The 14,598-nt window shown below is 52.0% G+C and overlaps 1 protein-coding gene across 1 annotated transcript in view; it reads left to right on the top strand.

Moving 5' to 3' along the window:
• The first annotated feature begins 2,897 nt into the window (after positions 1-2,897).
• Positions 2,898-14,598, top strand: part of UBL3 (ubiquitin like 3) — a 119,615-nt gene continuing 107,914 nt past the window's right edge. The window contains exon 1 of the mRNA XM_044284791.1: positions 2,898-3,484. Within this exon, the coding sequence (XP_044140726.1) occupies positions 3,458-3,484 (27 nt within the window). The 5' untranslated portion in view covers positions 2,898-3,457. The remainder of the gene's footprint in view (positions 3,485-14,598) is intronic.

Raw genomic sequence — 14,598 nt, forward strand, 5'->3', positions numbered from 1 at the left:
GGGGGATCTGTGGGTGGCGCTGTTATGGAGAGGGGGATCTGTGGGTGGCACTGTTATGGAGAGGGGGATCTGTGGGTGGCACTGTTATGGAGAGGGGGATCTGTGCACTGTTATGGAGAGGGGGGTCTGTGCACTGTTATGGAGAGGGGGATCTGTGCACTGTTATGGAGAGGGGGATCTGTGCACTGTTATGGAGAGGGGGATCTGTGCACTGTTATGGAGAGGGGGATCTGTGCACTGTTATGGAGAGGGGGATCTGTGGGTGGCGCTGTTATGGAGAGGGGGATCTGTGCACTGTTATGGAGATGGGGATCTGTGCACTGTTATGGGGAGGGGGATCTGTGCACTGTTATGGGGAGGGGGATCTGTGCACTGTTATGGAGAGGGGGATCTGTGCACTGTTATGGGGAGGGGGATCTGTGCACTGTTATGGGGAAGGTGATATGTGCACTGTTATGGGCATAACAGTGCAGAGATCCCTTTCCCCATAACACTGCACAGATCCCCCCTCCCCATAGCAGTGCCATACACAGATCCCCCCTCCCCATAGCAGTGCCATACACAGACCCCCCCTCCCCATAGCAGTGCCATACACAGACCCCCTCCCCATAGCAGTGCCATAGACAGACCCCCCTCCCCATAGCAGTGCCATAGACAGACCCCCCTCCCCATAGCAGTGCCATACACAGACCCCCTCCCCATAGCAGTGCCATACACAGACCCCCCTCCCCATAGCAGTGCCATACACAGACCCCCCTCCCCATAGCAGTGCCATACACAGATCCTCCCCCCTCCCCATAGCAGTGCCATAGACAGAGCCTCCCCCCTCCCCATAGCAGTGCCATAGACAGATCCTCCCCCCTTCCCATAGCAGTGCCATAGACAGATCCTCCCCCCTCCCCATAGCAGTGCCATAGACAGAGCCTCCCCCCTCCCCATAGCAGTGCCATAGACAGAGCCTCCTCCCCTCCCCATAGCAGTGCCATAGACAGATTTCCCCCTCCCCATAGCAGTGCCATAGACCGATCCCCCTCCCCATAGCAGTGCCATAGACAGATTTCCCCCTCCCCATAGCAGTGCCATAGACCGATCCCCCTCCCAATAACAGCCCCGGCCCCACTGCTCACAGCAGACTTATCACCTTCCAGTAACAGGCAGAGCGGACGGCGGCGTAACGTCACTTACTCACGTGACGCACTGCACCCACTTTATGAATGAAGGAGGCGGAGCAGGCGCGTTACATGAGTAAGTGACGTTACGCCGCCGTCCGTTCTGCCTGTTACTGGAGCGTCATTGTAAGGTAAAGTAAAGATGTAGTGATTCAAAGTAAACCGCCCGCCCGCATAGCAACGAATCGGTGATTATTCGATAACTGGATTCGTCGGCAACTAATCCAGTTATCGTTTATTATTATCGATTACATCGATTAATCGTTGCAGCCCTACACATGACCCTCACCCCCCACTATGAATACAGACGGCCTGCTGGCTACAGGTTGCCTGTGATTTTCGTCCTATAGGCTGTGTACTTTATTGTTATTAAGCGACCTCTGGAATTGAACCTCGACCCGCCTCTTGACACCTCTTCTGCCTGCTCCCTGTACCTTGACGCTACCTCTTGGATTTTGACCTCGGCTTGTTTACGGATTTGTCTTTGCCTCTTCCCTTGTTCTGACGTGACCTCCTGGACTGACCTCGGCTAGTTGACCCGCCTCGCCCTCAGTTTTTGTTCTACCTCTTGTCCGCTTATTGTAACTTCTCTGTGGCTGTCCTCTTCCCTGCTGTCTCTTTCTCTCTGCCTGCACTTAGTAGGTTAGGGACTGTTGCCCAGTTGCGCTCCATCACCTAGGGCGGGTGGTGCAAGTAGGCAGGGACAGGGGACCGGGTGGCACCTCCGCTCTATCTTTATTCCCGTGACTCTACCCGTGACAGTCGGATCCGGCAATCTGCATGGAAACGGATACCATTTGTAGACAGATCCGTCTCACAAATGCATTACAAGAACGGATCCGTCTCTCCGTTTGTCATACGGACTAACGGATCAGTTTCTATTTTTTTCACATTTTGTAACGGTCTGCGCACAGATCCGGTATTTTTAATTCCGGATCCTGCACTAATACATTTTTATGTAAATTAATGCCAACTGATCCGGAATTTTGGACGGAGATAATACCGCAGCATCCTCCATCCAAAACACTGTTTAGTGGATTGCTCTCCATTCAGAATGCATGTGGCTAAAGCTGATCAGTTGTTTTCCGGTACTGAGCCCCAAGGACGGAACTCAGCGCCGGAAAAGAATAACGCTAGTGTGAAAGCGCCCTTAGCTCCGAGCTGGCGTAGATTTCATTCAGATGCACGGACTGCCGGAGGATGCGTCTTATTTATAAAGAGGCCCGCGCTTCTAGTTTTTATTGTAACAATAGTAATAAGACCCTGTTTTGCCACTTCCTAATGCCGCTGTCCTCCTTGGGGGGGACGAGACAACTCCCCTTGCAAATTCACATCCATAAATGACGATTTAGAATTGATTCTGGTCATGGACCGGGGCGTAGATGTCAATCTAGGCGCACTGGCTGCTGGACAAGGCGTGCGCCTGGTCTTAAGTAAATGACCCCCAATCACTAGTTTTTTGCACATCTCTGAAGCACAACCAGAATCATGGCCATAATAAATGACCTAACCATTCCAGCCAGGACGCTTGTTTTCTCAGCGATGATGTCACCAGCGACCTCCAGGGGTCTCCTCCGGCTCGCTAAACCCAACACTCCCCTCAAATCACGTCACCAGACTACAACTCCCGGCACCCAAAGGGGGCAGGCGACGCATGTGTGTGTGTTGGGGGGAGGGGGCCTTCCTGCAGCCCACTTTAATGCGGTGGGCGTGGCCAACAAAGGATCGCAGCTAAGCCCCTCCCCCTTCTCCGCGGCCGCCATGTTTATGCCAGAGAGGCTATGACAGGAAGGAGAAGCTTCTGCTAGCTGCGCCGGCTGCGTGCAGAAAGACGCACGGACGGAAGAGGCTGCGGGAGGTCGGGAGCCGGGTTTAGCACGGTCGTGTCGCTGCTCTGTCCTGTCCCGTGTCGGAGCTGTTCGGTGCTCGGGAGGGGGTGACGCAGTTTCCGGGAATGAGGCAGTGAAGGCTCCGGAGCTGCTGTGTGTGTGTCTGGCTAGAAATACCTCTCCCTCCCCGCGGGGTATTTATAGATCGGGACGAGGAGCGATCCGTGTTCTGCCGATTAACCCCCTCACCCCCTGCAGGAGTGAAACTTTCCAGCGTGCAGGGGGAGGGCAGCTCGTCACCTGCTACAGAAGACCCCTCTGTGCCCCCCCATGCCAAGGCTGCCCCCTGCACCCCTGGAGACCCCTCTGCTGCTCTGGATATAACACAGCCGCTGGGAAGTATCAGCCTCATCATCATCTGCAAGTTCCTCTGCTCTGTGCCCCTCTGTCATTGTCAAGATGTCAAATCCTGTGCCAGCGGACATGGTAAGATGCCCCCACAGCTGGTATATGCGCTGTCATATGGCCTGACATTACTGGATGCCAGTGCCCCATACTGACCTTTATTTACATCACTGTAGTTGGCATTGTCTGTATCATTTATATAGCGCCAACCTATTCCGCAGCCGTGTACCTACCTGTCAGCCCCTATACCGTCATGTCTCCTCTGTCACTGCCCGTGTGTGGGGCGCTGTGCCTGGCATTACTGGACGCTACTCGTTAGTAGTTGTGGTGTGCAGATTACAGGGATCAGCGACCTCCGAGCTGTTCTGAAACTACAGCTCTCAGCATGCCCCCCTCACATCTGTCCCTACAAGAGCAGCCAAGGAAGTGTGCATGCTGGGAGTTGTAGTTCCACAGCAGCTGGAAGGTGGCAGACCCCTGGCTTATTACCATTAGATTATAAGGCGGCGTATCTGTGGCATTGCCTGCAGGGGACGGTCCTGGCGCTGAGACCCCCTCTGACAGACTGGTTGTGTTTCTCCACGTTATTCTGATTCTCCAAGGAATCCAGAGTCCATCCCTGGGGACCGGGGGAACTCCCAGGAGAACATGGGAACCCTGGTCTGCAAGGGAATAGTCCCAATCGCTGGCCTTCCCTCCACTTCAGTGGACTCCAACCTGTTGCTCTCCAGCAATTGCAGAACTACCAGTCCCAGCATGCCCTGACTGCCACAGACTGGGAGTTGTAGCTGGACTGCCACATGTCGGAGGCGGCTATGTGATTTCTGGACGAACCATTTAACGTGTCGCTGCCGTTGTAGACGATCATCACGACGTATAAGCTCAGCGTCGTGTCCAGGATCTGGATCTCTCTGTTGTGGTTTTGGGGGTGTTGTTTGACCCCATGACGGTCCCCTATAGATTCTAAGCGGCTTGGCCCCTTTGTGCCGCGTCTATCACACAGTCTATGGGGAAGTAAAATCCTAATGTGACCTGTCAGCAGATCGGACGGTTGAGGTTTGTCTTCCTTGGTGTCTCAGCAGTTACATCTGCAGTGCAGTCCTCTCCGAAATCTGCGCCCGTCTCTGTAAAGTTCTTTCTTTGCACTCGCAGCCTGTCAGATGTGTGATGGGGATCATCTGTGTCTGCCCGATGCCTGTGGTTGGTAGCCGCCATCTTGTGCTTAAAGCAAAATGAATGGTGTCTTGAAGCTTACACGTCCGTTGTAGTCCGGCATCGGAAGAATTCTGAGTGCGTAACCAGCGGCGGTCAACACGCCTTTTCCATGGGCCTACGATTGGCAAGAGACTTGTAGTCTAGATTAGTCTAATGTGTATGGGGGCGTCCCGACTGGTAGCATGTAGCTTTATTTGTACCACTTTAAAAGGGGCAATCCAGGATTTTAGTATTGATGGCTTATCCTCTGATTGGAGGGCACCTGACACCCTGCACCTCCGCCGATCAGCTACTCCAAAGTATCTCCAGCGCTGGTACTCCACCCCACCGACCGCTACCCAGTGGACAGAGCTCGGCGGGGTCCTCTAACTGGAGAATAGCTGATCAGTAGAGGTGTGGGGTGTCGGACCCCTGCCGCTCAGATATTGATGGTCTACATGGCTTTGTGGTTTGGGATGTTTTTGTGGTCCTTTTTCTTTTCTTTATGTTACAAGCTCGGGCTGTGGTGTGTTTTTATCGGGGTATGTCACATAGGCTTCTCTATAGAACTGGAAAAAATTCTAGAGATTATTGTTCAAAATGACTTAAAATGCCACTGAAAATACAAAAACACCATGAAAAAAGCCTGAAATTGAATTTGTGTGGTGCTATATAAATAAATATCATTTATTAAATACATGGCGCCTTGACATGCATGTAAAAGAGATGAAAAAATTGTGTGTGAGGGGGGGGAATTTCTCGCGCCCTGCGTTCCAGAATTATGGCATAAAAAGTTGCAAATAGGGCTGTGAGGCTTTTTTTTTAGATTATTTGCGCAAACCTTTTGGGACACTTTGCATTTTTGCGCCACACACTCCAGTTTTGGGGAATGCACGCTTAGCCTATGGAGCTGCTTGAAAGGGGTTGTCCAGTTTGCTATATGGATGACCAGGTCATCAGTATCAGATCGGCGGGGGTCCTACTCCCGACACCCCTTGCCAGGCAGATGTTTGAGGAGATTGCAGCGTTCCTCCTTCACTGTTTACCTCCTCGCCATCGCAGTACAGGTCCGCCATCCCACTCGCCTGCAGGAGCGTTACTACAGCTGTCGTTTCTGCCTGCGCTGCTAGAAGCCCCTGCATGCTGAATGGCACCGTTAAAAGAAACGCCAGTAGGAGCATATTCACATGGTCAGGTTTTATCAACGTTTTTGAATCCAAAATCGGAAATCCATTGAAAAAGTAGAGAAAGGCCTCATGCACACGACCGTTGCTGTGGTCCACATCCGAACCGCAGTTTTTGCGGCTCCGATGCGGACCCATTCACTTTAGTGGGGCCGCAAAAGATGCAGACAGCACTCTGTGTGCTGTCCGCATCTGTTGCTTCGTTCCGTGGTCCGCAAAAAAATAAATAACCTATCCTATTCTTGTCTGTTTTGCAGACAAGAATAGGCAGTTATATCAATGGCTGTCCGTGCCGTACCGCAAATTGCGGAACGCACACTGACTCCATCCGTGTTTTGCGGCTCCACAATTTGCAGACCGCAAAACGCACAACGGTCGTGTGCATGAGGCCAAAGTATGAGGAGCCGGTGCTGCTTCTCCTTTTTTGAATGCATTCCTGGTTTTGGCATAAAAATAAAATAAAAACAAACCTGACCAAAACCTGCCCATGTGAACGCACGCTTCTGGGCATTAGCAGCCACCCCCTCCCGATAATACTTCAGTACTTCGCATCTATTTTGATAGTATTGTGTGTTAAGTACCAGCTGTCAGACTGAGTACGAGAGAGAAATCTGAACCGTAGGCATGTAATTGCCGCCCTGCCCGTAATGATTGTCGGATTTATCAGTCCAAATAAAGTTTTAGGTGTGACAATCCCCGGCTGATCTGTGCAGGTTCGGTGCCATAGTGAAATAGCCCTGCAGTAATATATGGTGAAGTAGATATTGGACCGTACGCTGTGCAGCCCTAATGGTATGGCCAGGCAGTGCGGCTGCCGGGGGCGTGCTTGGCTGTGCTGTCTGCCAGTACCCTGAGGCTAAGGCCCCCTTCACACAGGACGATTTACAGGGCAATTATTGGGAACGAACCAAACGTTCCCGATAATTGCCTGATCGTCAGCAGAGGTCATCTCCTGTGTATGGGGATATTCATCAGGTACATTTATCAAAAACTGGTGTAAAGAAAAAATTGGTTTAGTTGCCCCTAGCAGCCAATTGGAGTCTACCTTTCCAGAGCTTCATCTGCCGTCGCCTCCATTTCCTGGTGTAGCGACATCAACGGCGCGTGCGCACTAATCGGCTTCCCTGCAGAATATGTTGGCTAACGAGTGCGCCGGCATAAAGTCTAGCGCTGTCAATATAAGGGGAGGGTAAGTGTTTGGAGCACCAGGGGAGTAACTGGAGCGGTGCTCAAACAACATAGCCTCGCCTCTTGGTGCTCCAGTGCCTCATTCGCATAAAAATAAGTGTGAATTTCTGGACAACGCCAGCACCTACACAGAAAATACAGGTATCGTTTTACTCAGCTACATCAACCCTACCAGGCTATATGTTGTTAATTAGGGTTGATCCTGGTGACAGATTCTCTTTAAATACAGGAAAAGCAAAGCTATAAATGACAAGTTATACTGAATCTTTTTCCACAGAACTATACATCAGTCCGCTCTGCTCCTCCTGCGCTATAATACGCTGCCTGCAGATTGCATTTTGTGGTGACGGGTCCTCTTTAAAGGCGTATTCCCATCTGGGACATGGAAAGCATATCGCTAGAATATTCTGTCGGTGTGAAATAGGATGCAGGTCTCAGACCTGGGACCAGCGCCTATTTCCAGAATGGACCCCCCGAACTGAACAAAGAGCAGCTGCGCATGTGCGGCCTGGGTCAGCTATTTCAAGAAGTCCCATAGGGGTGAATGGAGAAGTGGCTGCACTTGGCTGCTTTTTGTTCAGTTTGGGGGGGGTCCCAGGGGTGGGGACCAGCACCTCACATGATGGCGTATCCTAGTGGTATGCCCTTGTTTTCACAGTAGTATTAATCCCTTTAACGACTGTGTGGTTTTGTGGGTTACTACATTGCCATTAAAGGTGCATGAGATAATAAAAAATCCCAGAGAACCCCTAAAATGTTTAAAAAAAACAAATAAAAACCGTACATACGCGCTCGTTTCAGCAGCACAGTTCTCTGCGCCTCTGATCTGGTACTCCCACCGTGTACAGTGATGTGCCTGGATTTTACACCTCACCGCTGCAGCTGTAGACTGCAGAGGACAGTGATTGGCTGCAGCGGTCACATGCCGTATCTAAGAATGTCACCGCTGCTGTGTGAGGAACGGTGCTGGAGTAAGTGGTGTGTGTGCATGGTGTTTTTTTATTTTAAGATGTAATGGAGTTTGTCTGAAATGAATTGTTTTGGACAACCCCTTTAACTATGAAAAAGCGAGCAGTCTGTAATGAGTCACTGGAATACCGCTGCGACTTGCAGGGCCGTGCGGTTGTTGCCGCTGGCTGCACCTAGGCTCGGGATGAGGCTACATGGCTACTTGTGTCACGTCAAATCCAATAATCATCAAAGGGGTGACGAGGCGACAGCGCTCTGGTCATCATGGGCCACAGTGCAAATCAATTACCTGCAAAATGTCTGAGATTCGGCTGTGTTTGGACAGCCCTCACATAGCAGCGCGCCGGCTAGCTGCGTTACCTTTCTGAGACTTGCTATTGCCTGTAGCCGCAGTATTTTAGTTTTTAGTGCTACACCGTTGATTGTAAAGGGGTTTTCTGAGACTTTCGAACTGATCGTGGGGGGTCCGACACCTGGGACCCCCACCGGTCAGCTGTTCAAGAAGGTAGCAGTTCATTGGTCACAGACCTAGGAGCAGCTCATCCCTACAGAAGTGAATAGGACTGAGCTGCAATACCAAGCACAACCACTATACAATGTATGGCGCTGTGTTTGGTGAGCTGAGAGAAGGCTGCAGCGCTCACAGGAGCATCCGTGGTGCCTTCTCAGTCAGCTGATCGGCGGGGGTCCCGGGTATCAGACCCCCACTGATCAGATACTGATGACCTATCCTGAGGTTATCAGTTCTGAAGTCTTGTGATTCACACAACATGATCTGCCCGAGAAACGCAGTCCATGTGCCGCCCACATCTCCCGGGCCAAACGCGGCACCCCTGACCCAAACTCACTGTATCATAGTCAGTTCCTTTGAGATGGTGGGGCTAATGCACAGTACAAAAGGCCTGCGATCACATATGAACTGACGGTCACACTGACCGCGTTTCCCTGGCCGATCACGGTCCCGTAAATCAGTTCTTTCATACGTGCAGCATCCTATGGATCATGCTACGATTTTTTCCATATGAAATCGGAGACGTACAGAGGTTCGCTGAATATGTCCGTGTACGTCCTTAGGCAGGGTTCACGCCTTGCAGAATAGTTCCGTACTTTCATAGTGGAACGTCATTGAGCTGCCTGATGGCGGTCATACTAGTGCAGGCACACGGGACCGTCCTAGTGGCGGAGGTGTATGAGTGGAGGGCTGCTCATGCTTTGTATGGTAATGCGGGTCGGCTCTGCTATGCGTGCGCTGAATGCGGCCATTGTCTTCTGCGTCTCCCTCGTGTGTGGTGAGCGGGGCATTAGAAGACATTGTCCTAGACTTTACCAGCCTGGTGCACAATGTGTCATTATCGTGCCATTGAACGCATAACTCCCACCACTTGAATTATTCATCGGGCAGTGGTAACGGGACCACCGGTGACAACAGTTTACTGTCCTCTGGTCTTTTGTCCTGGCCTCGCTGCGCATCGCCACTTAGACCCCTTTTTGTTTTCCGCCCCCCCCTTGTTGGGGCGGCAGTCACCGCGGCTCTGGATGACAAACATGAATGTACAGATAAAAAAACGAAACTGCTGTGATAAATCCGTGAAAATGGCTCGGCTATAAAAGTGCTGGGAAGTGGGAATGTTCTAGTGGTGTGCCTTAGGCTCCATTCACACGACAGTAAAAAAAAAAAACTGACCTGGACGTTTATTTCACTGATGCCTTTCTGAGAGAAGGACGTTAAAAATTGACCAATTTAATTGTATGGGGACGGTCTGTCAGTGACAAACGGACAAGACAGAACATTGTCATATTTTCTGACGTCCGTTTTTCACTGGCTGTCAAAAAAACTGCTGTCAATAACCCCATAGACTATCATTGGTCTTAAAACGGTCGGGTGATGGCAGTTAAAAAAACAAATAAAAAATGTACATCACATGTCCGTTTTTCACTGTTGTGTGCATGTAGCCTCAAAGGGACGGGCTGCCATTTACAAATAGCCGGGTCCTATTTCTGGGACCCCCAGCTGTAATTTGCATTGGAGCCTGGCAGCAAATTTCTAAAGCGGACATGTCGGGAGAGGCGACAGATCATTAAAGCGGTAGTCCTTAGATTAAGTTATCCCCAATCCACAGGTAAGACCCTCAATGATCACAAGAATGGGGGGCCCTGTACCCCCCCCCCCCCCCCGCATCCCCCCCTGAAATGAACGGAGTGTCTGGTTGGGCATGCATGCGGCCGCTCCGCTCATTTCTATGGGAATTGCAGAGATAGGGGAGCGCTGTACTCACATGCCCAACCGGCCGCTCCTTTAATTTCAGAAAAGCTGCAGGTGGTATGGAGACCCCCAGCAATCTAATACCCCCTATCCACAGGAATAACCCTTTAAGGCATGTACCCACGGACTATGATAGGGTCACCCAACCTGTTCACAACTGAGCAGTTAGGCTACATGCACATGACCGTTGTGTGTTTTGCGGATCTACAAAACATGGATAGCGTCCGTGTGCATTCCACAATTTGCGGAACAGCATGGACAGCCTTTAATATAACTGCCTATTCTTGTCTGCAAAGCGAGGACAAGAATAGGACAGGTTATATATTTTTTTTTTTTGCCGACCACGTAACAAAACAACGGATGCGGACAGCACACGGAGTGCTGTCCGCATCTTTTGCGGCCCCGTTGAAGTGAATGGGTCCGCATCAGAGCATCTGTTATGATCTTGTGCCATTCCTCTATTATTCCTGAAAGAAGTTTATGAATGTAGTGCCAGCAGTCTGTAATAAAGATCCACCTGAGTGTTACTAGTTGGGGGTAACTGGCATCACTGATTGGATAGTGTCAGACTGTGCACCCCCCAACTGGTAACACCCAACTGAATCTTCATTGCGAACTGCTAGCAATTCATTCCTAATCTTATGTAGAAGATGAGATACTAGAGGGGATGCAAGTAGTTACTAAAGCGGACATGTCAGGGGAGGGGAGAGGCCCTCTTAAAACTGACTTAAAGGGGTAATCCAGTTGTGAGAAGTTATCCTCTACCCACAGGATAGAGGATGACTATTAGATCAGTGGGGCTTCTACTACTGGTACCCCACTGATCATGAGAACGGGGACCCTGTACCCCTTGTAGCCCCCCAAAATGAACGGACCAACAGCTGGGGCGTGTGCACTGCCACTCCGTGGTAGTTCCGGAAATGGCCGAGCTGTCTCCAGGCCTCCTGTAGAAATGAATGGAGCGGCAGGACGTATGCCCAATCCGTTTATTTTGCAGGGCTCCAGGGGGTCCATCCTATGATCCCAGCAGTCTGACCCCCATAGATAGTGGAGAACTTGTCACTAAATCCCCGTTTTGGCTTTCCTCAGTCTGACTGGAGGCGTCTTCAGTGAGAAGGAGACGCAGCGCTCAGCTGAGCAGTTCTAACTCCCAGTCACTTTTAGGGGTCTGGCTACTGAGACCCCCACCGATTCCTAAAAACGGGGTCAAAAGTTTGTTGTCAGATGTTCTTAAACAGTATGGCGGTGTATATGTGCAGTCCTATGCCATATACTGCAACTTTCCCAGTGCTGGGCGCATTGTGCAAGCTAGCAGGACGGCGGACCTCTGACGCGGCGTGATCAGTAAATCCCAAATTCTTCATATGTTATTCACTATTGAGCGCGGCGCTCCCCGGCGTGTCGGTAAATAAAGCCAGCGCAGGACAATGGGGATCAGAGGAAGGTGCATTGGGGCAGCGCGGCCTGAGGTCAGGCCACCAGTTGTCAATGGCAGGTTATTTCATCCCCTGCTGTCTACTGTGGTAGTGCTATTGATCTGCTGGCGCCCAGCGCAAAAGAATCCATTAGGCCTCACGCAGGGAGCGTATAATTCCTCCCTTCAGAGAAAAGGAATGGGTGGAAGAAGCAGAAGAATGCGCCGTCCCCTTCTACTCCGAGGGAGAGCTGGTTAATGACCCGCTGCAAAGAATGTGAAGCAATATTGGAGCGAGGAACGTCTTGACATGTCATTAATAGAACACGTGTGTGATTATTAACTCGCTGGAGGGGCTCTGCCGCTGTACGACAGGCGCAGCTTTGGTATAGATGGGACACATCTCCGCCATCTGCGGACATGATTTTGCGCTGTACTTGTGTAGCAGTGCTGACTGTCATTTAATGCATTTGGGGGCTGTAAACGTCTGTATGCATCACTCATGTGCCGGATCCATGGGGTCCGGGTGCTGAAACCCCCACTGACTACTTAAACGGAGGCAGAGGCGATGTCTGCCCTCCATTTCTGACTAAAGGCTCATAGACTGGAGGCAGTCTTCAGTAATTCTAACTCCTAGTGACTTGTAGGGGTTCCGGGGACTGAGACCCCCGCCGATTCCTAAAACGGGGTGAAAAGATTTTTTCAGATGTTCTTAAACGCTATGCGGGTGTATATGTGCGGGCTGGGTGGTGGGAGAGTTGTTGTTTTGTCCACCTTGCTATCGCCCCATAACTAGTACCCCTCCTCCGGCTGCAGGATAATGAGGAGCGTAGTCTCTAGGTGTGCAGAATAGTTATTATGAGGGCATGACCTACAGAAATACAAGAAGGGGAGACACAAAACCTAATAGTATCCCCCCCACTGGTGACCCTGCTCCCCCCTCCTCCGGTCACCCCCCCCCCCACTGGTGACCCTGCTCCCCCCTCCTCCGTCACCCCCCCCCCCCACTGGTGACCCTGCTCCCCCCTCCTCCGGTCCACCCCCCCCCACTGGTGACCCTGCTCCCCCCTCCTCCTGTCACCCCCCCACTGTGACCCTGCTTCCCCCTCCTCCGGATCACCCCCACTGGTGACTCTGCTCCCCCTCCTCCGGTCCCCCCACTGGTGACTCTGCTTCCCCCTCCATCCGTGTCACCCCACTGGTGACTCTGCTCCCCTCTCCCCTGGTCACCCCCACTGGATGACTCTGCTCCCCCCTCCTCCGGTCACCCCCACTGGTGTACTTCTGCTCCCCCCTCCTCCGGTCACCCACTACTGGTGACTCTGCTCCCCCCTCCTCCGTGTTCACCCCCACTGGTGACTCTGCTTCCCCCCTCCTTCCGGTCACTCCCCACTGGGTGACTCTGCTCCCCCCTCCTCCGGTCACCCCCCATGGTTGACTCTGCTCCCCTCCTCCTGTCACCCCCCCTGGTGTACCTCCGGCTCCCTCCCTCTGTGTCACCCCCAACTGGTGACTCGTGCTCCCCCCATCCTCCGGTCACCCACCCCACTGTTGACCTCTGCTCCACCCTCCTCCGGTCACCCCCACTGGTGACTCTGCTCCCCCCTCCTCCGGTCACCCCCACTGGTGACTCTGCTCCCCCCTCCTCCGGTCACCCCCACTGGTGACTCTGCTCCCCCCTCCTCCGGTCACCCCCACTGGTGACTCTGCTCCCCCCTCCTCCGGTCACCCCCACTGGTGACTCTGCTCCCCCCTCCTCCGGTCACCCCCACTGGTGACTCTGCTCCCCCCTCCTCCGGTCACCCCCACTGGTGACTCTGCTCCCCCCTCCTCCGGTCACCCCCACTGGTGACTCTGCTCCCCCCTCCTCCGGTCACCCCCACTGGTGACCCTGCTCCCCCCTCCTCCGTTCCAAGTGTATGCTCCAAATGTAATCTGAACATGGCCTAACACATGTGGATCTTGATGGGGAATGGCAGTGGGTTCTGCAATGTGTGGCTTCGTCCTTTAAAGGGGTTTCCAACATTTTTAGGCAGGATAGGCCAGCAATATTTGATTGGCGGGGGTCCGACACCCCACAACCCTGCTGATCAGACGTTCTGGAGTGGAACTACGCACAACTCCTCGTCCGTTCCTCAACAATGCCCCCATTGACGTAAATGGGAACAACACTGCAGTAAAAATCTCCGTTCCCTACACTCTGGGCGGGGGTGTATAGACGGCAACCATGTCAGCCATTGGGGCTGCTTCACAACAGCTGATAGGCGGGGGTCCAACACCCCGCACCCCTGCCAATATATTGATGGCATTTCCTGAGGATAGGCTATCTGTAGAAAAATCCTGGACAGCCCCTTTAAGAGTTAAACATTGGATGACGTATTTCTATTGCATTTGACGTGTCAGGAGCATGACATCGGTTCTAACGCAGGGTATAGTACCCGTATTTAACTCTGCGTATGCCAGATGTAACACTCTCTGTTGTACTAGAACCCTATGAGGGAATCTGTGTGTCATACAGAGCGTCAGCTACAGGTACATTATGCCCGTCTGAATGGGACCATAAGTCTAGGCTCCCACGTAGGATAATAATCGGGCGCTTCACCCTCGGATCCTCACGACCATTAGACCCATGGTCAGCAATGTTCTTATCTGCTGTGGGTTTAAATCTGCGCAGACATTTTCTGATGCATGAGAATATGGTTTTGGAAACCCCATTCATTTGCTTAGGAGGTAGGTTGTCATTAGATTAGACACAGATTTTTAGTGCAGAATCTCAGACTAAATGGAAGTCATATTTGACTTAGCAGAGAAGCAGTTCTCCTCGGGCCCTGTTGTATAGCGGTGGTACATTGGAGTCTGCTGCAGTATATCTCATTTTATGAGGTTTTAGATGCCTCTTCCTGAGGTCTCTGAGGTCAGTTCTGGGAATTTATGGTTGTCACATGAGTCTTCTGATGGATGGAAGTCCAATTCATGCCAAGCT

Source organism: Bufo gargarizans, chromosome 3, assembly GCF_014858855.1.
Source record: "Bufo gargarizans isolate SCDJY-AF-19 chromosome 3, ASM1485885v1, whole genome shotgun sequence".
NCBI classification, from domain to species: domain Eukaryota; kingdom Metazoa; phylum Chordata; class Amphibia; order Anura; family Bufonidae; genus Bufo; species Bufo gargarizans.